The following is a 23,339-nucleotide window of genomic DNA, read 5'->3' on the forward strand; positions in this document are numbered from 1 at the left end:
AAATGGACATCTCGCTCTGATCCATCTGTGGATTTTTTTTTGACCTTTTCCGAAAATATGCAAGTAGAATACCTGGGCAATTCCTTTCATCTGAGAAGTCTCCACAGTCATTAGCTCCGTCACACATCCATGAAGAGGCATAGCAGAGTGTGGTGAACTCGCACTTCTGAAATGTCACTCCTTTCACTCCAAGATGGAAGTAGCTGGAGCAGTCCGTAGCAGCTTGAAAAGAGAAAAAAAAAGCAGCAATATTTTTTTACTGTAGCCAAGTAGAAAGTGTTAGCCATTTAATACAACATTTACTTTACTGAATGAATCGGATCATTTTGACTTACTGCAGTTCATCTCATCACTGGCATCTTCACAGTCCACTTTCTGGTTACACTTGCTGGAGTTGGAGATGCAGCCTCCACTTCTGCACTGAACTTGATCGACTGTACACAGTGTGGCTGACAAACACAAAAACACGAGACAGTGTTTATATAAATTGAAAATGTAATTTGACCGCAAGAACTCCTTTAATCTGGAGACTGGACTCACCGTTACAGAAGACTTCGTCAGAATTGTCCCCGCAGTCGTCCTGCCCGTTGCACCAGGAGCTGTGCCCCACACAGCGGCTGTTTACACAGTGTCTGTAACCCTTCTTGCACACCCGGTTGGCTGAGAACCAGACACGCAATGATAAATTACAAATGTCAACAACAAAAATATAGTTTGAAGTGTTTTGACTAAGAGAAAGCTTCCACTTACCACAGTAGGACTGTTTCTCATCAGACTTGTCTTTGCAGTGGGCCATGCCATCACAAGTCAGCGTGTAGTTAATACAATCTCCATTTCCACACTCAAACTCATCAAGGTTGTTACATGTAGTGTTAAGGGCTGTGAGAAATAAACAGAAAAATGTACTTTGTATTTGATCATGTGAACATGCACAATATAAATAAATGGTATGCAACACTCTATCATAACAATCATTAATAAATATCAAAATGATAGTTAGTTAAAAAAAACAAGGGTAAATACTTGGTTTCTGATATCAGCATTAACACAAACTTAATGGCACAAACTAATCATTAACACAAACTAATGATATAATAACATTGAATATAGCATCCTAATACTTAGTAAACAATCATGATCATCATTGAATTGTTTTGAAAAGTAAAATAACTATTGACTAAACTGTAATCAACTATAATAAGGTTCTAACTTTATATGGCACCATTTCTCTGGCATCCTAAGCTAAACTTTTAGTTTCCCCCTGTTGTTTATTACCTATGCAGGTGTTGTCTTCCAAAAGCTTCCTGTCACCACGGCAACTGCAGTTGACCCTTCCCTCAGAGGTCAGCAAACACAAGTCTTGGCATCCTCCGTTGTTAACACGGCACATAGAAAATTCACCTATGCAGAGATGATGAAAGTAAAGGGAACGTTAACCACACACACACACACACACACACACACACACACACACACACACACACACACACACACACACACACACACACACACACACACACACACACACACACCACACACACACACACACACACACACACACACACACACACACACCACACACACACACACACACACACACACACACACACACACACACACAACACACACACACACACACACACCACACACACACACACACACACACACACACACACACACACACACACACACACACACACACACACACACCTACACACACACACACACACACACACACACACACACACACACACACACACACCACACACACACACCACACACACACACACACACACATTCTAAACGTTCCCCCATCCAACCTCCTGGCACTCAAGCAAACACACTCTCCCCCCCCCCCCCCCCACATGTGCATCCACATCATCAGACAGATCGGCCTGCATGATTGTGGCGATGGCTCTGCCTCCCCTGAATGCATAATTCAATGTGACTCAATCTAAATGGGATTTGCAGCTATTACCACAGGCTCTCCGCTTGTATGGCCGCCGTGGGCATTGGAGCGTGAGAGAGTTTACTGAATGAGGCAACTTGAGGGAGAAGATGGCTGACGATAGGGCGGAAAAAAAATACAGGGCTGCATTGATTTATAGGGATACAGACAATAGCAGACGTAGAACAAGATGGGAAGGATAAGTTTGGATTTGAGTTAAAAACTGCAATTCAGTGCGCGCTTCATCTACATCTGTTGCAGTCACTACTAGATTATTTCTGTCACATCTCCCTGCGAGTAGAAATACATATTTGTTTATTTGTTAGTATGTGCGTTTGTTCAAAGTACAACATTTGCTTCATAAAAAATGCCTAAATTAAACTTTTTAGTTTTTTAGATGAATTTGTCATGACATAATAACCGTGATATTATCCCCAAGGAACAATAATCTGTGCTGTAATGCAATTTTAAGATATTACCTCGATTCTAACAAGAAATGGTATCTTGATTTATCGTGATGTAAAAAATTGAATTGCTCTTTAAACATGTTTAGTTGCATGTTAATGCAAAATTAGATGGCATGAACTTGTCAACTAACAGAGCTTTTGCTAAAGATTGAAATGTGTGTTTGTTTCGTTAATTGTTTATTATTGTTTTTATGATGGACTTTTATTTTTGTACCAATGCAAGGAAGTACCTATGTAGGTATTTAAATTGGTAGATTATCTCCTTAATTAAATAGTCATTCTTTTCAAAATGTGCACATACAGTAGGCTTTCAATCTTACCACCCAGTCCTTCACAATATGTACTTCAATCAATCTGTCACACCTTCACTCCACAGTTTATATTATTAATGACACGCACACAAACAGCTGAATCCCGCACTGTGTAAACACTTACAGCTGTTGGTGTTGTTGGCCACAGCGACGATGCCCATTGGCTGCTGAGGTATGTCGGCACGCAGCACCTTCATGTCTCCTCCTGTGTATTTGTCAGCCCGGAGCACGGCCCTCCTCACCCAGTCCGTCCAGAAGATGTAGTCACCGTACACAGCCAGGCCGAACGGATGCACCGGCTCATTCTTCAACACCACCTGCAGGGGGAGGCACATCCACAGCCATCACCTCACATTATACATTCAGGAAAGGAAAGCCTTGTAACAAACCTGAAAGTATAAACAACCCCAAGATACAATCATACTGTAGAGTAAGCTTTCCTTTGCACAGCCTCATATAATTACAAAGTGTTTTTACTGTGTATGTCACTCACATAGCGGCGAGTGCCGTCATACTCGCAGCGCTCTATCTTGTCTAGTGTGGCATCGGAGAAATACAGTTTTTCAGCGCGGTGGTCTATGGCCAGGCCGTTAGGGGTTCGTATGTCATTCCCAATGATCACAAGGACGTTGGAACCGGACAGTGTGGCACGCATGATACTGGGAGACTGCTCATTCCAGTTGGTCCAAAACATGAGGCTGCAGGAGAGAGATAAAAAAAACTATCAGTAGTGTTCATGTTCACTTTTGGACTTACTTAAGGAATCGTTTTTATTGCAAGGAGGTGTGATGTGAGTTCATGTAATCTCTCTAACCTCTGACACTCATCAAGGACAAAGGCTCTCGGGTGGTCATCGCCTGACATGGTGACCACGCTGTGTCTCTCAACGGCACCCCAGCTGCTCTGGTCCACGGTGTGCCGGGTGATGGTTGAGGTAGTGTAGCTGGTCCAGTACAGCATATCCCAACCCCTGTGATATGCCAAGCCCTCCACAGAGCCAATATCTGAAAAAGAATCAAGCAATAGAGATGAATACAGAGAGTAGTGTGGAGAAGAAAGAAGAAAAAGAACCACAAAGAGGGAGAAGGCAGAAGAGAAAAGAAGGAAAGGAAAAGAAGGAAAGGAAAAGAAGCGCGTTCTATGTTAAAAGGCCAAATGTGGACTGTCTGGCAGCAGTTCAGTGTTGGCAGACAGCTGTGGGACAGCACAGAGTCAGGGCTGTGGACATGACAGCTTGGTATTAATGACCAAGAACACAGTGTGATTTGAGGCTTTTATCCAGCAAATAGCTCACTAAAAAGGTCACAATAACAGTTGCCGCCTAGCGTATTACTTTCCATCACACTACCTCATCAACAGATGAGAAATAAAAAGTCATCGTTTCTGCCCCACAGCCTTGAAATGAGTAAGAGGTTCAGAGCTCCTTGCCTGCACACAGGCCAGAGGACAGGCAACAGTCAGCCAAGATATAATTACACATCAACAAAGTTATGCAGAGGCAGACAGACAGCAGCTGGTCCACTGGTAAAGTGTGTTTCAGAAAAGTATACACTTGAAAAGACAAATCAGAACACTCCGATGACAAATAATTGTTATTAGCAGCCTTCTTGTTACTGCCATTGGACGGGACTAATGATTAGAGCGGGCCTTTACAGGGCTGGGTATGATCACTCTCTTTCAGCGCAGTTCACCACCAGGTGGGACACTTAACACTACACCTCAACATCTCCAGCGCAACGCGGCTAACATGAATCAACATTTGACTGGCTCATGCTATGAGCCTGTGAATGAGGCAAAGGAAGAGGAGAGCCAAGCGAAGGCACGCTAGGCAAAAACAAGCGCCTTCTGCTTCTAATGGTCATAAATCAATTCCCCTCAAATCGATGAGGAGCAACATGAAATCCATTCGCCCTTATTTCCTCTTTCCTTGGTGCTGTTAATGAATTGTAAATCTCTAGCCGGCAGCACTCTCTACTCAAATTCTTGCTTTTGAGCTCTGTTTATCTCCACATTGTTGACCCAAGCCTATCTGGGTCCCTGTACATGTTCGCTTGTTGTTGACGACGATAAAACAGATGAGCTGAGTTTACAGCTCTTGAGCTCAGCTGGTTGAACTGACACTGATACTGTAGTTCTTTATTGCAGTTATCTGCAGTAGGTGTGATAGCACTTCAGTGTTTGCTGACCTGCAGTCAATAATTACCCAGATTTCTGAAGGCAAACACTAAATCACTGTCACCCTGTTTATGTACCATACATGTGTGTTTTCCTTATATATGTGTGTGAAGGCACACTTGGAGAAAATGTATAGATTCTTTCAGAAAATGAACAAAAACAGTGGACCCTGGGAAACTATGTCTGGCCCCATTAGGTCCTCCCCCAGAGAGCCAGGCCAGCCTATCTCTGGCCTGCTCTGATAATCAGTCCATAGTTCACCTGCTGCCTACTCTGCTTCATCCTGCCTGACTGTCACTATTCGCCTCATGTTTGCTTCTCCGCTAGAGTTGTCTTTCTCAGGAGATCTGCTCCATGGAGGCCGGATTGCGGCTGATTGTGGATAGCTGAGCCCAGGCCTAATTGAGATGTCATGTGGAGTAGCCGACTGCTCTGAGGTGACAGGAAATCACAGAACTGACGCCGGCAAGCTCTCAACACTTGGACGCTCGTAACAAGAGAGGAACAGCTAAGAAATCAGGAGTTTCTTGACTTTAATTGAGGGGTCTGAGTTTATTTCACTCACTTTACCGCCCCCGGCCAATCATAGGTGGAGCTGATTGCGAGGAGTAGCCTGGTTCACACACAGCACAATGGAAGCAGCTTTAACTCTACTACGGAAATTTACATTTGCTGAATGTATTTTAAAAGGAGTTTCATTTTCATAACGTTAGAAGGGACATAAATCAATGTAGTTTGTGTGTATGTATGTATTTATATATATATATATATATTACATCCACCTTCAGTACTTGTATTGGTTAATTTTACCATGAACGTTTGAAGAAGTTGTTGGGAAATCAATACGCTGTTATTTCTAAGTAAACTGTTATTGGCTCATCGCATGATTAATCATTCCCACACGTATTATCTGTAGTTTTATGACCTGCTTGATAATATTCGACCCAACCAAGGGACAACAGTGGCAGTATGACTGAAAGACGTCTCCATAACTGAAGACAGGATGAACTCTACGGGTTCAGAGGATCTGCTCGGGAACAGCAGTGACACCTCGCTAGGGAATGTGGAGCGGGTCCTGGTCCCGATATTAGATGTACTTATTCTGCTGCTGGGAGTTAGCGGTCACACATTGGTGATAGTGATCTTGTGTGGAAGGCGGAGAAGTGGGATGGGAGCACGGACCCCTCAAAGCTCCATGACAGGAAGCGGAACTGACGCCCTCCTGCTGGCTCTGAGCGCAGCAGACCTGCTCCTGCTCTCCATGCTTCCCTTCCACACTGCTGCTGTAGCCATGCAGCAATGGCCGTTTGGAGACTTTATGTGTCGTCTGACGGGCTTCCTTGGCTCTGCCTGCTCCTCAGCCAGCGCCTTCACACTGGCCCTGCTGGCTGTGTCTCGCTATCTGACTGTGGTGCGGCCTGCCAGAGCCTTCAGCCTCCTCTCCCCATGCAGGGTGTCTATAGCAGCTGCGCTCCTCTGGGTGCCGGCGTGCTGCCTGGCCACCCCCCAGCTGGTATTTCGCTCTGTGGGGACCCCACGTCGAACACCTGATGGCCTCGCTTGCTTTGCTTTCCAGACCCACAAAGACCAGCTGATCTATGGATTGTTTCACTTCCTCGTGGCCTTCTTGCTTCCACTGGTAACCATCGCGGTGGCTTACGGCAGCATCTACATGTTTCTGTGGGGGAGGCAGCATGCAGGAAGGGCCCCTCAAGTAGAGCGCTACCAGAGCAAAGTGACTCAGACGTCGGCCATGCTGGTGCTGGCCTTCACCTTGTGCTGGCTGCCGTCATACGGCCTGACGCTGGCCTTATTGGCGGATAAAAGCTCAGGGGCCACTGGTGCCTCTCCACGTAATGGCCCCTTCACTGTATTTGCCCGCCTCATGGCTACCTCCTCTACAGTGATGAACCCCATCCTGTATGTACTGATGTCCCAAAAATTCAGAAAAGACCTACTGAGGCTGTTCAAGAGGGGAGGACAAAGGGCCAATGTTTCTGTGACTATGGCTGCTGCCTGACAAAACTGAACAGCTAACACACAAACACTGGGAAAGTCCTCACAACCGGGAATAACTGTAAACTGTAATTACAAACTGAGTTGCTTTTTAAAAAAAAAACGAAATGAAAAGAATGGACACAATCATACTCTCAGAGGAAAGTATACTTAAATGGCAAAATAGCAATACCAAATGACACTACAAGGAAATCTAACCGGTAGCCCTGGGAGGGGCCGCTCTACAGGGACACTGGCACAAACAATCCTGAATCACGCATTCCTTGTAAAACGGTTTAAAGTAAAGACACTTCAGTAAAACATTAACTGCGCACATGGGTGTTTTTTTCTGAGATAAGGTGAATGAAGGTCTATCTGTACAGTGTTTATACTACACTTTGTTCCCAAAGCTTTCATTTTGTTTTCTAGTTTGGCTACAACTTCAGAAGAAAAGCTTCCTGGTTGTGTTTAGATCACTGGGGCTATTTTGGGCTCCAGCCGTTTTCTTTTCCACAAGATTTTCTCAGTGGGGGGTCTGATGTTTACAACTAAGGTTCTTTGACATTCAACAAAACATTTATAACCAAATGACAGGACAATGTCAACTTTGGGAGGGGGATTCAAATATAGATAAAATGGGATAACATTTAAGTGGAGGTTTATTTTTAAAAGACAAGATAAAAAAAAAGGTTTACACAAATGTTAGATGTGCGAATACTCACTTTCTACCACAGTCTTGCGGTCAGATCCATCATCACTGATCTGCTGGATGTTGCCAAAGTGGATGTCACTGAAGAAGATACGGTTAGCTCCTTTTCCTCCACCTCCTCTGTAATCAAACGTAAGTGCTATGACATTCTTCATGTGCTCCGGGTCCTCAAACGGTTTAATGGGTGCATTTAGGTTGTTTTCATCCGATAGGTGGACACTCTTCAGTATGGTGCGCTCTGAGTAAAGCAGGTAGCCGTCATAGTCCCGGCAGCTGCAGCCATCTTCAGCCAGCATGCCATGAGCGCAGGCACAGGTCCGCTGCCCGTTGCCACGGAAAAGACAAAGCTGCTGGCACCCGCCATTTTTATCTTTGCACACGTTTGTTCCTGTAAACAGACATGAAATCTTTTAAATAATCATCAACTACAATTACATTTCTCAAACTTGAAAATCAGTCATAGAAAACATTTTAAATTACATTGAATTGAGGTAGTTCATTAAAATATTTAATATATTATAATGTTTAATTTCTTCACTTGTAAAGCAAGGCAAGGCAAGTTTATTTATATAGCACCTTTCAACACAAGGCAATTCAAAGTGCTTTACAAAAAATGAAAGACATTAAGAAAATGGCATTTAAAATCAGTCATTAAAAGGAAAAGATAATAAAAAGCAGACAATGTTTTCAAATCAGTTACCCTGCTGCCTGGCCCTGTTGAACACTTTGATGTCTTTGAGCTGTACTCCAATACCAGTCCTCAGAGACACTGAGTCTGTGGCGTTGTCCTTGTTGCCCCTCTTTATGGAGCCATTAGCATGTGTCCTGGTTAAAAAAAGTAGCAGAAATTAAGCTTAAAATTTTTTTTTATTTTCAAACTAAAGACTAATATTGCTCGCAAATAACATACAAATGAGGGTGCAATATCTGACCTGTCACTCCAGTATATGTAGTTTTCAAACACAGACACAGAAAACATGTCCATGTTGTTGTTGCCCAGCACAACTTCCCTGTTCTCTCCCGTCTCCAGGTTAATGCGTTCAATCTTGTCCGTCCTGGCATCACACCAGTACAGCAGACTCTCCTACATGCACACGGATGATAATGGTTACAGTGATGTTGTGATGCAGGGTCCGCTGTCTGCACTAGGGCTGCACTCTCAATATTACGTTTTTTTTTTTAATTATATTTACTGTGTTTCATGTTGATCTTTTGATTAAAACAACTGATTAACTAAAGGATACAATTGTGTGTAAGCCAACTACAATTTATTTCGGCGGGGACAGCCTTAGTCTGCGCTGTAACATAGTGATATTAATGCAAGAATGGGTCTGTTAAACTGCACCTCATAGTCAACGGAGATGCCGTTGGGCCAGCTGATACTGGAGTTGACCAGAACAGCCCTCTGCGTGCCATCCAGACGAGACCGCTCAATACGAGGGTACTGGCCCCACTCTGTCCAGAACAGGTAGCTAGACACACACACAAACACAGCAAAGCACAGCTTCCTCAGTAATCAATAATGAGAGAGATTAGAGAAGCAGAAGCTACAGACAGCTACAGTGCTAATTGGAGTGTTGTTTCCTCTCACCCTTTCGCAGGGTGGACAGTGATGGCACGAGGCTTGTCCAGGCCCTGGGAGATCACCACATAGCGGAAAGAGCCATTCAGTCTGGCCACCTCTATCACATCAAAGCCTTGGTCCGTCCAGTAGATGTTTCCTGTAGAGGATGGAGGAGAAACAATGATTCTTTGACCTTATTTGAACTCCTTTCTGACACTTCAGAAGTTATTGACCTTAGTAATAAAATAGTTTTTTACAGTTCAGGTGTTTCTCTATTTTTTTTGTCTTTTCTTGTTTTCTCAGTTAAACTAATCTCCCTTCCTACTGGGTGGTAACATAAAAGCAAGGATGATGGAAACACTGACAGCAAAATAAAACACAATTTATCAGTATGTATGTATGATTCAGAATGTATGTCCCTCACCTGCTATCCAGTCCACAGCGATGCCCTCCACCCTGCCGATGCCGTTGGTGACCACATCCTCTCTCCAGGTCTGGTCTCTCTTGGCCCTGCTAATGGTGCTCAGGCCCATGTCCACCCAGTAGATAGTGTCATTGTCTGTGGAAACAGGTCAAACATTACATAACGTATCCTATACTCAATAAAGTCAGACTTAAGCACTCACAGTAAATACAGAGCTAAATCCCAGATCAAATGCACGCTAAAGGGTCTTTGAGCATGTTTTCTCTCAGTGATTGTGCTGTTACGTTAAATGTTTGTTTTTCATGTACTGTGACTTGATATTTGTCTATGTTGATGTTATACATGGAGCAGCTTAAATGCTGGGGTAATTCATTTGTATCAAGTAAAAACACACATGTTGTAAAAAAGTCTTACCAGCATGGAAATCTATGCCCACAGCAAGCGATGTGCCCGACACCGGTACCAGGGCATCAGACTTGTCAGACGGGTCCAAAGGAATACCACGTATGCCTTCATGCACAGAGTACAGCAGGAAAGAGCCAACACCTACAGCAGACAAATACAATTCATTGTTTTTAAGTTGCATCAGACATCTATCACTTCCAAATTTGGGTGAAAGAAGAACAAATTCATGTGTATGAATGTGACGTACCCTCACAAGACTGTTGCCCTGTGCGCAGGCTGTATCCTGCAGTGCACATGCAGGCTCTGGTGATCGGGGAGGTGGGGAGACACAGCTGGGAACAGTCTCCATTGTTATTACTGCAGAGATTGCTGCCTGGGAACACAAAAGCATGAGAACAAAAACACAAAACAAATCAAAGAGAAGTTACAGAGACATAAACAGATGTGCTTTGGCATAGATAAACAGGCCACATGCAAAAAGCAGAACAACACTTCAATGAGATGCTTTTTACCCTGGATTTTAAAATAGTTTTCTAACTCTTTAACAAAAAGATGGATGCAAAGGTTCAGAAAAGAGTTGCAGTTCTTTCCCTGTACCTTTCTGCACAGTTTCATTGTAGATTTTCATGTGCATCATGGGAGACGTGCTGTTCCTCAGGATTTTCCAGGTTCCGCCGTCCTTCTTGTCGCAGGTTCCTATCTGGTCAGTTCCTTGGTCGGCCCACCACAACTTGTCTCCTAAAGGATGCAACAGAAAACAGGATGCTCAACACTCTTCATGAGAAGCACACCTAACTATGGGAAGCCATATTTTAAAGGCACACAAATACACTTGCAACACAGTCTTGTTATCTTGTGTCACTGCTAAGCTATTACTACATATACAGTATCTATGGCTACAATTAGTATGTTCTGGAAGCTTACCCATGATGGCAAGAGCAGTAGCCTTGGTCAGCTTGCCCTTCACCCCCTCAAGTATTTCCAGGCCAGAGCCGTCCAGTTTGCAGCGGTTGATGGTGCTGTTTCCTGAGCTGATCCAGTACAGCTGCTCAGTGTCAAAGTCAATAGAGAGGCCTGAAAAACAAAGACAGAGCTGATGTGTAATGGCTTGCCCCGTCACTAGGGTGCACTGTCTGTCATGCAGTCCCACAAAGAGGTTGATCATGGCCCTCACCGACAGGGCCTTTCTGGCTGGTGAAGAGGAGGCTGTGGTTGCTGCCGTCTGTGTTGGCTATGCTGATGTTGTCCCCATCTGTCCAGTATAGTTTCCTGAAAGAGGCCATAGAGAGCTTTTTTTAAAGATTTATTTTCAGCATATCATACTTTAGCTTATTGACTAAACATTATCAATAAGACCACATACTGACACTGACAAGCCACACAATACAATCCACAGTGCTCAGTGTATGGCACAAGGTCAAGTGTTTTCTTATTGAAAACATATTTAAGGGAATCAATATGTTGACATGAACTTCCTGTCGCACTGAAGCATATCCACTTCACCTCTTTCCCCCATTTAAAAATATAAAGTAAATATATTTTTACAGCCCACATTCCACACATGTCTTAACCTTAGATATTCCATATGTACACACTGACACTTGGCAGGACCGGATTCAGCAACTTTCCACCTTTTTATTGGAATGAATTACAGCAAGTTAGATTCTTATATTCCTACCATAATGTGATGTTTTTTATAAATTATTTATTTGAGTTTTGAACGTGTGTGGCTATGGTTTTCAGTTTTGAGGTTGTATGTTGGATCTTACACAATGTGTGTTGTCTTTTATAGAACCAAAACTGTACTGTGGAGCCTCTGGTCTTAAAATCACAACAAACCATTTGTGACTTTTATATGAATGATTTAAAAAAAAGATGTGTTGTTTTCAACTTAAGTCCAAATCAAGTTCAACAGATAGTGAACTTTTGTAAAGCTGCAATTTAGCTGGGCTCAAAAACCAAGAAAGGCCAACAAAAAATATTTTTTACAGCAATCGATTCAGCAGCTCAAAAAACATCACATCTGACTTGTCGTCCTATCACTGCCCCGCACACTCGAATGAGAACCTTTCTTTTGTCTGAACTTCGGTACTTTTCAGACTGGGCAAAGTCCTCAGTGAACACACACACACACGGGGAATATACAGAACAATGTGATTGTGTGTCACTGTGTTTAGACTGTGTGTAATCTATGTTTAAATAGTATCTGTCCTCTGCCTCATCACCCACTTACTGTTAAATCCCACCACATCCACCACACCCTTCATTTGTTTGCTAAGATGCCTTTAAATACATTTTCTGCAGCATTTAAACACCCACATTCTCATGTTTATTTGCGCACACACACATGCAAGTTTGAGTTTGTCCCTCCCTGACTCTTCGCCCCCACCCTCTCCTGGACGTATTCTAGGCCGTGTGTTTGTGTGCAGAAACGAGGACACAGCCCCAGCATATGGATCCAGCATCTGCTTCTCATTTTCCCCCGTGCCAACAATGCTCAGATCGGAAACATTCCTCCGCTTAAGTAGGCTAAGTCTTTGAACGAGAGGAAGGAGTACACAAAAAAGCACAAGAAGGCAGAGACATTTCTCAAGAAAATATCCTTTCTTCATCCAGCTCAAATGCTCAGAAGCACACATATTCCTGCGGGACACAAGTAAATATATAAATACAGATGGTCTGCCTCTGCTCTGCCAGTAAGAGGAGGGGCCGAGGCCAGGCTATGTGTGGGGAGTGGAGGGGGATGAGGTTTCAAGGGGGGAGCAGGAGGGGAAAATGGACATTTGCTAAACAAGGCAGGAGGGGGACCGAATTTAAGATAAACACTGGAACAGAAATAGAGACAGAAAGCGACAGAGTCACCAGCAGTAAATAATTCACAGAAAGTCTTTCTGAGTGCAGAAGCTATGTTTTTAAAAATAGAAATGGAGCTAGATGGAGAAAGAAAGCGACAGAGGAGAAAGATGACATGAGGGGAGAAAATTGGAACCACTTCCTGAGTGAAGAAACAGTCAGAGGTCAGCGAACATCTACACAAAACTACTCTGCCTGTCACTGCTGACTGCAAACAGAGTGGAGCCTGACAGCCAGACATGCTTAGTGTGTGTGACTGTGTGCACACACACTTCTGTGTGTATGTTGTGAAGGTTAAAGGTAAAAATCAAGAAGGTGTCTGAGAACAATTTCTGAAAGGTTCATTTCGACTCAGTGTGACAGCATAAGTGTATGTGTGTGTGTGGGTGTGGGTGAGTGTGTAGATGACCAACCCCAGCATTGGATGCAGCACAAGACAGTGAGGTTTGTCCAGGCCCTGGATGACAGCATTTTTGAAGGAGCCGTCCAGTCTGGCAACATTAATCTGTTTCTTATTGGCATCATAACTGGTCCAGAACAGGTTTCTGGAAACCCAGTCCACTGCCAGGCCGTGAACGTTGGGCAGATCTAAAGAAATTAAATAACACACACAGCCATTAATCAAACACCTGTCAAGACTGGCTTCTCATTTATAATGTGCCAACACTGATTGTATCCTCTAATTGATTACAATATTATCATCTGTAGCCACAGTCGCTATCTCATTAACGCTAACTCTTCAGCTATTTATTTGTATCTTTCCAGGGAACTGGTTGAAAATCATTACATTAGCTGTGTAAAAGGCTGCTAAATATACATGTGATTGTTACACCAATGGATATCATGCTAAAAATACACCCTCTTCAGTCTTTGTCTGCACAGTAGACACTTTATACTTGCTGAGCTAATTCTAAATAAAGAAGGGTTGAGCGAGCGTTCAACAACAGTGTCTATTGTCTCTTTGAAAACCTAGCTACAAGAGCACAACAGCAAAAATAATAAAATATATATATATAAATAAAATATATGTATTATTTTTCCAAATTAATCTGGGAAATGTGCTACATCTGAATAAATGAAATAAAACTGCAAAAATGATGCTTAATTGCTAAATCTAATATTAAAATAAGAAATAGATAAATATCAAAAAGTCCAGGCTTTATTGTTTAAGAGAACCAGGTATATGGAGCCAGGTGTAAATGACATTGTGTTGCCTCCTCCGTACCAGCAGAGATCACGGTCTCAACTCCGGTGCCGTTGATGAAAGCTCTCTTGATGGTCTGGGTGCGAACATCTGACCAGTAAATACGATGCTCCAGAGCATCATAGTCCACCACAGTCACGTTGTCGATATCAGGCACAGTGAAGGAGATGATGTAGTTGTAGTAGGGGTTGTCGATATCCACCCCTCTGATCTCAATCTGGCGAGCGTACAGCAGGAACTGACGAGACTCTGTAAGGAGGGAACATGTTGACATGCATCCTTCAGTAACTCCCCAAATCTTCCGTATTCAATGGGGGTAATCAGGAGTTAAATGCAGCTTTAAGTTCAAAGTAAAATGCATGAGTGCACGCTAATGCTAGGGTTGTAGGGATAGTTGGTTGCAGCATGGATCGCTGCTTCTGCACATTATTCCTGCCCCTTGAACAAACAGTTAATCCAATTGCATCTTTGACTCTAATGATTGTGTCTGTCTTGCTGGCTAACTCAATAGCACAGCCATGACAGCGGGAGTGAATTCAATCAGTGCAGAGACGCTACAATTGCATTGGTCTCAACAGTCCTATCATCACTTAACTGTGTGCAGCTTAAATGATAGACAGGGAGGGAGGGAAAGAGACAGAGAGAGGGGGGGGGGGGAGTAATGACAGTGTTAGGCTGTATCGGCCAGGCCAGACTAGCTGGTGGATGTGGAGGGTTGTGGCTGATGCCTGAATCAGACAGAATGGGGCTCTCCGTTCCATTACCCCTGAAGATAATAGAAAGTGCTGCCCTGAATACTAAACTCGCTCTCACTTTTCATGGACAGACACTTCAATGCACTCAAAGCTGTCACAGCAAATAGCACCTCAAAGTGAAAAAAAGTCTTGTTAAATGTTTTCTTTCTCTCTCTCTCTCTCTCTCACATGCACGCACACACACACACACACACAAATAGAAATAAACCATTCTGCAAGGACAGGGATAACACTGTGGTATTCAACTTGCCAAGACAAGCAGAGGGGTAAATTGTCTGCTAGCTCAAAGGGGAATCAAAGAGTATGTTTTCTACAGTAACTGCATTTTTGTATGCGTGTTCACACTTACCATAGCAAGTGCGTCTGTCAGGGCCCAGCTTCATGAGGTGAGGGCAGGCACACGAGAATGTCTGGTTGTAGTTGATGAGACATAGATGAGAGCAGGGATCCTTGCCATCTTTAGCCGCACATGGGTTAGGAGCTGGGGAGAAGTTGCAAGGACTACTTTAAAGCAAATGTGTATTTCGGTGGTTGGTGTAAAACTGTGGAATTCTCAACAGAATGATCTACAGAATTGTATAGGTATTTATCAGTTAAAGAACTTGTATAAATTAAGAAAAATGGGACTATATGAAGCGGAATGTGAATACGTTTATGCACTCTGGTACTGCATTGGTAAATATTTGTGATGTCTGTTCTTCTTCTTATTATTTTATTTTTATCATGCGCCGCTTTCCCCCCCGACTCCAGTAGGACTCAGATGAGGGTGTTGCGCTTTTCCTTGTACATGTGATGTTTTGGTGTTGTTTTGTTTCTTTCCGTTAACTGTCAAGTGGGAACTAACTTTTTTTTTGTACGTTTTTGTGTTTCTCTTATTTTCCTACGATACTGTTAAAAATGTATTATTATATTATTAAAAAAACAACTCACTATACTTAGAACATCTCATAAATAAGTACAATATTGAGTTGGAACTCTCATTAGGAATTTGGTAGTTATATATCAGTTGTTTCTTCTGATATACTATAATATATGATATTATCTTTATTTCAAGCTGTATTTCTACAGTATGTGCAGGCCAATGTGTGTGTTTCTCACCTTGCGGCTGTCTGGATGGATGGTAGACCTGAAGGTCAAAAGGTTGTGTGTTGGTTCTCTGGACCACAGTGACGTTGCCTCCTGTCCACTTGTTTGCCTTTGCCAGTGTGTTGGTCCTCCAGTCTGTCCAGTAAACCTCCCCTCCATACATAGTGACGGCGAAGGGATGTGACAGATACTCATGTCCCCTCAGAACCTCGATCAGCCCGGAACCATCATACTTGGCTGAATAAATGGCATCAGACCTGTGTATAGCACAAATTGCAATTAATGCCTGTGTGCGACTGAAAGATACAGCATGTAAAGGTGTTTTCTGAATGTGATTGTGTTCATGTCTGGGCTTTTTGTAATGACCTGGCATCAATCCAGAAGATGCGGCGCTCTAGATAATCTACAGTGAGCCCATTTGGCCAGCCTCCATTGCCAGTTTCCTTATGGATGGTCTTCCTCCCTTCTCCACTCATGGATGCAGCTTCAATCCTGGGCAAGCTGGCATCCCAGTCTGTCCAGAACAGGATCCTGCAAATGTCATGCATGCCGCAACATGTACATGCAGTTATTGAATCATTAACATACAGTATGTTCAGGAATCAGATCTGTATATAGCACAACTTTTCAATTAAATCCTGGGTATGACTGCTAAACAGCTCCCAGCTACCAAAAGTAATTGCTATTAGCTTGTGTTGTATATGTGCATTCTTTGATATTGGCAGAAGGTACAGTAATTATACCCGTCCCGGGGATCCAGGGCAATGGCTCGAGGGTGCTCCACCTCCCCGGCCAGCAGCGTGGTCCTCATGGTGCCGTCCAACTTGGCCACCTCAATCTGATCCAGGTTGCTTTCCACCCAGTAAATGTTTCCTGCTATCCAGTCCACTGCCAAGCCCTCAGGGGTAGCCAGGCCATACTGAATCACCACATCAAAGCTGGTTAAAGCTGCAAGGAGAGATACAAATGATCAATGGTTCTCTTAGAGTTAGTTGACTTGAAGGTGTGTTATGACCCCCTTCCCTTTTAATACAGTGGAAATATATACTTGATTGCGTCTTTAACCCTGAACATTTCGACAAAAGTCCTAACCTTTGTTTGTTTTTAAATGTATAGACCTTACTATCTAACATGGTGGAAAAGAAAGAACAAGCAGTGTCTTCTCATATAATCCATATTTGTAGAGAAATCTGATGTAATCATGTCCATTGTACTACTGATTCAAATAAACATTTCTCCGGGGCGTTTGAGTTCCTAATGAATTCACACAGTATTTCAATATAGACCGATAAAGGCTCCGAAGGCTTGGATTTGCTGATGGCAACATTTCAGATTGTGCTGTAACCCGAAGCGCTGATCTGCTTCGCTTCAGTATTTACTAATTATGTAAATGTAATCTAGCTATTTGGATTCAAAGCTAACATTGCATCACAATCTGTAATTCCTTTAATCAAATGCTTGGATGCTTTGTTCATGAGAAAACACATGTCAGAAGGATTAAATGGAAACACATATGTTTACAGTAGTGGCTCAGCAGGGGGTGTAAATATGTGGTGTCTTGCAGGGCTAAAGAGACACAACCTCTTTCTATCCCTTTCATTCTTCGCTGGGCTCTAATCAGAGGGACATCTAATTATTTGATGAGTCATTATCCTGTGTGTAGCAATGAAAACACACGCTCACTGAATGTAGCCCATGGTTTGCGCTTAGTAAACCTTGCAAGCAACAGCCATGTGCACAGACAAATTCATATATCAACAAAACCGAACTGTAGACTTGTACACATGATTGTATTCATATTATTACTACTGCTGAGGTGATTATAAGATGTTATCCACAGTGATCATGATCGACTGGTCTGGCCTTTCTAAAAAGACATCTGATTTCTGCTTAGCACCAAAAGTGAACATGTTTTATTGTCTGTTCTTGCTCGCTAGGCAGTGCCACAAACATTTTAGATAGAACATAATAGCTATCACTGACATGTCAATAAGTATAAAGTTTTGACCTTAACATAACTACAATATATTTCCCCAGTGTGCAATACCATATAACGATTGAAATGCTATGACTTTAATAAAACCCAATGTAATAAAATTGTTCTTGACACTCAATAATCCAAAGTCTGTCTTTACTTTATCTGATGGCGCTTTCTTACTCAAATGTAATGATAATTCCCCGATATGCATAAATGAAAATGTAGATTAACCCTATCTGCTGATGAAGAACGTGTCGGAAAGTTCTAGAAGAAATCAATAGGTGGACCATAACTTTACGAAACATCCATAATCTGTAAAGACTATATATTAAATCCTACAGTAGATGATACCATAACTCTTTTAAACCATATTGATTGTGTTAAACATTCTCACCTCCATTCTCGGACAGCTTCCCGCGATAGATCTTGTCCTCCACCACATCCGTCCAATAGAGGGCGCTCTCACTGATATGGAAGTCCAGGGCAATGGTGTTCCTCAGGCCCGGTACCAACACACTGAACTCTCCTTTATTCAAATCAATGCGGCGGATCTCATGGCGGTTTGAGAAAATGATAAAGGGTTTGAAAGGATCTGTGAAGATTGACAGAAAAACATTGTTGGGTGTCTTTAAAAGAAGAACTAAGCATCTGTTAAAGGGTTAAAAGCGTCTGCTTGGTTATCTTTGATTGTTACTCATAATTCGGCTCTGCTTCACAGCATGGAAAAACATTGCAGCCATGTTCCACTGCGGTGTGTGTCCAATGACAGAGGGGCTGTGTTTAAAGTGGCTCTAATCCTGGGTAATTAAAACGCAGTGTAAATAAGACAGGGGTTATCTGCACCTAACAGGCAGCCAGATGAATGACAGGGTGCCGGGGGCTAGTCTCTAAGACCTGGACAATCACAAATTCACGATTCCTCATTGGCTAGTTGCTGCAGGGAGGAAACTATATTTTGTATGTGGATGATCAAATTCAAAGCTGATTAACTGTGACTGAGCACGTCTTGCCCTGCAAAATAAGTATCTGTTCATTTCATTTTTTACAATTTTATATTCGTTTTTTTCATTAAATAATAATGACAGCTAAAATCCAATGCCGAGGTCTTTTTTTTATGTTTTTTAGTGATAGACTCCTGAGAACAGCAATGTAATTCTTCCCCTTTTCCGTCTCCAGTGTTCTGTCTATTGTCCGAATGAGTATCACATTTTGGCATAGAGAGACTTCTCTAGCCACAGCTTCCTGCTTAGGCAGCCTCTCCTTTGGTTTATCCCAAACCCTAACCACACTTCCTGATTCTGAACTCTTAAAGCCTGACAAAGCCCAGAGCGCAGTCACTTCTCTAGCTTCCCCTTCTACTGTACCTCTACCATCAATCAGATGTTAAAATTCTTCACTGATGTCTCTTGCCTTCCCCTGACCCTTCCCTCCATCTCCCCCTTTTTCCTCTGTCTCTTACCCGTGCTCTTGCAGTTCTCCATGTCAGGCTCCAGTTCCCAGCCTTCGTAACAAGAACATTTCACACTGAACTTGTCCTGTTCGCAGCGTTGACTGCACTTAAGGTGTTTGGCGCAGAGGCTCTGGATTTGACAGGTCTTGTTGTCGACCCCCACCTCCATGCCCAGGGGACAGGAACAGATCACCCCCTCGCCAGGCGCCACTGTGCAGTTATGGCTGCAGTCACCATTGTCCAGTGAACACAGGTCTGTGAGACAAAAGATAGAACTGTTATTAAACCTCTTAATACATCATTTAAGATGCAGAAGTTTGACTTGCTGTTATGGCATTCCCTGTAATGAAACGCAGCCTGGTTCCTGTTGTCTCTTACCGCAGAGTTTCTCATCGGAGCCATCTGGGCAGTCATCAGTGCCATCGCAAAGTTTCTCTGCAGGCAGGCAGATGGTGGAGTCGTTGGCACACACATGGTGAGAGAGCTTACACACCAGCGCCTCACAGTTGTCCTCGTCGGAGTTGTCCTCACAGTCGCTGTCGCCGTCGCACACCCAGGCTTTGCTGATACAGCGTGCTACGGGCAGAAGGCAGGCTTACTTTAAAAAAAAATGTGAACAAACTTTTCTTGAATTGTATTTAAACTATGGTCTTCTTACCAGAGTCCCTACAGCCAAACTTGACAGCTGGGTCGCACATGTGTGTGACGCCCTCACAGTTCTTCTCGTCGCTCAGGTCCATGCAGTCGGTGTCCCCGTCGCAGCGCCATCGCAGCGGGATGCACAGGCCGTCCATCCGACACTGAAACTCATCTGTATGACAACCTCCAGGGGGACGCGTGGCTGTGGAGAGGAAGATGTCATAAAGCTTTGAAATGTTATTGTCTTCAACCCTTGGCTGTATTAATCAAATCAGGATACATAGCCTGGAGTAGAGACAATGCAGTGTCAGAAGCCTGTGAAAACAAAACTAATGAGCTGTCTGTTGGATATCTGAATGGCAACACGTCTTAGCAACGGGAAAGACTAAGCAGATTCAAGTGGGTCATTGTTTTAGTCATGAACACTAGCTACCGATGAATAATTTTTGTTATTGTTTCAATGTTGATCTTAACAGCACAAGCATAACAATGAATATTTATTAGTATCTTAACAGTTATTATATCACTTGCTAAGTGGCTAGTGAGAGTTTTTTAATGCCGTGGTGGTACCCTTTAGACTGGGCCAGTGTGACTAATATGGACCAGAGATTTATTCGACTACTGAATAAAGTGTAAATACTATGATTAAGTGCCTATCAGCTGTGTTCCAAAAGTACTATTAAATATAGGGACCATTGGCTATTTGTTTGTGAAAAGTGGCTTTAGACATTAGCTTTACTTTTTAATATTGGCTATTTTATAAAAGATCTGCTTGGTGAATAGGGGGCATGTTTAGTTGAATGAAAATGAAGAGCAACGTTGCATCAGACGCAAACAGGTTAGGATCATGAGAAATTGGCTAACATACATTTTAGTAAAAGCTGGTATGAAATGCGATCAGGCCACCTGGCTATCTCATGATTATATTTATAATATAATGATCTTAATACAAATAATTACAACTGAGATTAAGTCCGGATGAATGCAGCATAAAACCATACCAGTTAGTGTTAATAGATTTCACAAACATTTAAGTTGTTTTGTTGTCTTAATTACAGGGTAAAGCATCCCCCATTCGGAGTTCTGTAGAAACCAACACAGGAAGTCAAAACCAACTCAACATCATTGAGAGCAGATGTAGGCTAAAAGACATGACTGAAGAAATGCATATAAGTGTTACGTGATTTTGTAGATAACTCACAAAAATGTGTATGAGTCAACTTGATATCAAAACACTTCAGTTTTGAGATTAAGTATCTGATTTGTACAAATATCAAATAAATCTTAATTTCTTATTTCTTAAATACAAAAGTGAAGAGTTTCCTAGCTGTCCCCCCTAACCAACAGGTTGTAACACTGACCCTGGTTGGTGCAGTTAGCGTGCGTCTCGTCGCTGTAGTCCCCACAGTCATTATCTCCGTCACAGGTCCAGTAATCTGGGATGCAGCGGCCGCTGTTACACTTGAACTGAGCGCTGGAGCAGGAGTGACTACAGCCCGCCTCGTCGCTGTTGTCCCCGCAGTCGTTATCTGAAAAACAAACACAGTCAAACACCAACTCTCGCAATATGAGGCGCCCACTGCCTCACAGGGAAAAATATATAAATATGCAAAAAGTAATAGATTTTTTTTCTTTCACATTTAAAACAGTGACAATGAAAACAATGGAAAACAAATGAAAATAGAATATGAGAGATTGAATAATGACAGAAACTGCATAGATCAGACCATGCACCATGAGGGAATGTACCAAATGCTGATACATTGAGCTGGCAGCAAAGCATTTTTAACCATAATATAGGGTCACCTGATGCATAACCTTGCATACTTTTAACAGCAGTTATTTCCATGGTAATCAGGGAAAGATAATCTATTATGTGAAAAGATTATGATATTTCTGATAATTAAACCTGCCATTCCTTTAAATCTACACCAAATAAAATTAATTAATTAATTTGGCTACACTTTCCCTGGGTAATCGGTTGACTGAATACTGCACTGCAATATATAAAATTAAACTTAGGTTCAAACCTATGTGCTGAAGCCTACAGTAAATTACTAGCAGCATTATTGGCCTCAGCATGTGGCCATGTTCAATTAGCAGACAAGCAGCCTAACTAATGGCCAGCTTGACCAGTTCTAGCCTATTTCTAGGCTTGCATCATGGCTGTGGTGGTGCATGTTGATCTATGCACTAACCGGTGAGGTTTGGACAATTCAACTCATCAGAGCCGTCCCCACAATCCTTTTCTGAAAGACAGAACCAATGGAAGATAGCAGAGTGGGCGAACGGCACAACACGGAACAACAAAACCAACAACACAGAACAACAAAAGACTGGAGAAACAATAAACGTAAAAACAAGCAAACGTAGACAAAAATGTGCCAATTTGACGGTGGTGGAAAAACATGCTCAGCAAACGCGTGATGAAGGAAAGCGAGGAGTCGCAACTGTAAATGTTCACATGGAAGGAGAAGAGGAGAGAAAAAAGAACTGACCATTATCACAGCGCCAGTTCACGTTGATGCAGCGTCCGTTGTTGCAGGTAAACTGGGTGAGGGGGAAACATGTGGGGTAGGCTGTGAAAAAAAACTAGAGTTTAGACACTTATTATTAAACTGACCTCTAATAACAGATTTATGTCACCCTACAGTTAAAGACCAAACCACAGAAGTAGACCAACCACAGGAAGCAGGCTCATCTGACCGATCACCGCAGTCATCGTCCAGGTCACATGTCCAGGAAATAGGGATGCAGCGCCCACTGGCACACGAGTACTGATTTGGTGGACAGGTACGAGCTAAAATACAAAAAAGTTGATGTAATGTCCCATGTGAAAGTCAAAAAAACCTGTCGGATTTTGGTACAGGGTGTATATTTGTTTGTGTACCAGCGCAGGTGGTGTTGGATTCATCCTCGTCGTTCCCACAGTCGTTGTCCCCGTCACAAAGCCAGCGCAGAGGGATGCAGCGGTTGTTCTTGCACTTAAATCTGTCTGTGGGGCAGGTGTGCTGGTCTGCAGAGAAGAAAGAAAGCATTGAAGGGTAAGAGGAAACAGAGAAAAATGAGAAGCCTAGTGTAGGAGGGAATGGAAAGATGGAGGGACGTGAGGTGCCAAAGGTTGAAAGAGAGAGCAAAAAGTCTAGCTGTTTTGGAAGTGCTTTTGTTTTGTCTGGGACATTAACATGTCTGCACTGTAACCACCAGACAGACAGACGGACAGAGAGCTTTACCAGACCCACAGATATAGCTACATTCCTCCTTGCACAAACACACACACACCACGCATATTATGTACTGACATATACACCAATTAGCACATATAAACACACAGTCACTATTTCACAGACTGCTCCTTCATTTCATTTTGGCATCT

At 42.8% G+C, this 23,339-nt stretch overlaps 2 protein-coding genes across 3 annotated transcripts in view; one reads left to right on the forward strand and one right to left on the reverse strand.

Annotated features, from left to right (window-relative positions):
- Positions 1 to 23,339, reverse strand: part of LOC117489322 (low-density lipoprotein receptor-related protein 1-like) — a 92,102-nt gene that overhangs the window by 15,542 nt on the left and 53,221 nt on the right. Inside the window, exons 17-50 of one of the 2 annotated variants that reach the window (XM_034138529.1) lie at positions 22,854 to 22,979; positions 22,647 to 22,763; positions 22,462 to 22,542; positions 22,162 to 22,212; positions 21,325 to 21,492; positions 19,983 to 20,165; positions 19,703 to 19,900; positions 19,334 to 19,579; positions 18,269 to 18,466; positions 16,640 to 16,844; positions 16,263 to 16,427; positions 15,909 to 16,153; positions 15,160 to 15,291; positions 14,077 to 14,304; positions 13,265 to 13,439; positions 11,173 to 11,267; positions 10,923 to 11,072; positions 10,596 to 10,736; positions 10,246 to 10,371; positions 10,008 to 10,139; positions 9,594 to 9,728; positions 9,197 to 9,326; positions 8,951 to 9,077; positions 8,538 to 8,689; positions 8,306 to 8,430; positions 7,619 to 7,993; positions 3,541 to 3,730; positions 3,220 to 3,424; positions 2,851 to 3,043; positions 1,276 to 1,401; positions 751 to 879; positions 541 to 660; positions 336 to 449; positions 73 to 222 (exon numbers count right to left, since the gene is read on the reverse strand). In XM_034138529.1, coding sequence (XP_033994420.1) covers positions 73 to 222; positions 336 to 449; positions 541 to 660; positions 751 to 879; positions 1,276 to 1,401; positions 2,851 to 3,043; positions 3,220 to 3,424; positions 3,541 to 3,730; positions 7,619 to 7,993; positions 8,306 to 8,430; positions 8,538 to 8,689; positions 8,951 to 9,077; positions 9,197 to 9,326; positions 9,594 to 9,728; positions 10,008 to 10,139; positions 10,246 to 10,371; positions 10,596 to 10,736; positions 10,923 to 11,072; positions 11,173 to 11,267; positions 13,265 to 13,439; positions 14,077 to 14,304; positions 15,160 to 15,291; positions 15,909 to 16,153; positions 16,263 to 16,427; positions 16,640 to 16,844; positions 18,269 to 18,466; positions 19,334 to 19,579; positions 19,703 to 19,900; positions 19,983 to 20,165; positions 21,325 to 21,492; positions 22,162 to 22,212; positions 22,462 to 22,542; positions 22,647 to 22,763; positions 22,854 to 22,979 — 5,433 coding nt within the window. The remainder of the gene's footprint in view (positions 1 to 72; positions 223 to 335; positions 450 to 540; positions 661 to 750; positions 880 to 1,275; positions 1,402 to 2,850; positions 3,044 to 3,219; positions 3,425 to 3,540; positions 3,731 to 7,618; positions 7,994 to 8,305; positions 8,431 to 8,537; positions 8,690 to 8,950; positions 9,078 to 9,196; positions 9,327 to 9,593; positions 9,729 to 10,007; positions 10,140 to 10,245; positions 10,372 to 10,595; positions 10,737 to 10,922; positions 11,073 to 11,172; positions 11,268 to 13,264; positions 13,440 to 14,076; positions 14,305 to 15,159; positions 15,292 to 15,908; positions 16,154 to 16,262; positions 16,428 to 16,639; positions 16,845 to 18,268; positions 18,467 to 19,333; positions 19,580 to 19,702; positions 19,901 to 19,982; positions 20,166 to 21,324; positions 21,493 to 22,161; positions 22,213 to 22,461; positions 22,543 to 22,646; positions 22,764 to 22,853; positions 22,980 to 23,339) is intronic. The other variant, XM_034138530.1, reaches the window with a different exon arrangement.
- Positions 5,833 to 7,223, forward strand: LOC117489326 (galanin receptor type 3). The gene has a single exon (XM_034138536.1). The coding sequence runs from the start codon at positions 5,905 to 5,907 to the stop codon at positions 6,919 to 6,921; it is 1,017 nt and encodes a 338-aa protein (XP_033994427.1). The 5' UTR covers positions 5,833 to 5,904; the 3' UTR covers positions 6,922 to 7,223.

The sequence above is a fragment of the Trematomus bernacchii genome, unplaced genomic scaffold (assembly GCF_902827165.1).
Source record: "Trematomus bernacchii unplaced genomic scaffold, fTreBer1.1, whole genome shotgun sequence".
Lineage (NCBI taxonomy): Eukaryota > Metazoa > Chordata > Actinopteri > Perciformes > Nototheniidae > Trematomus > Trematomus bernacchii.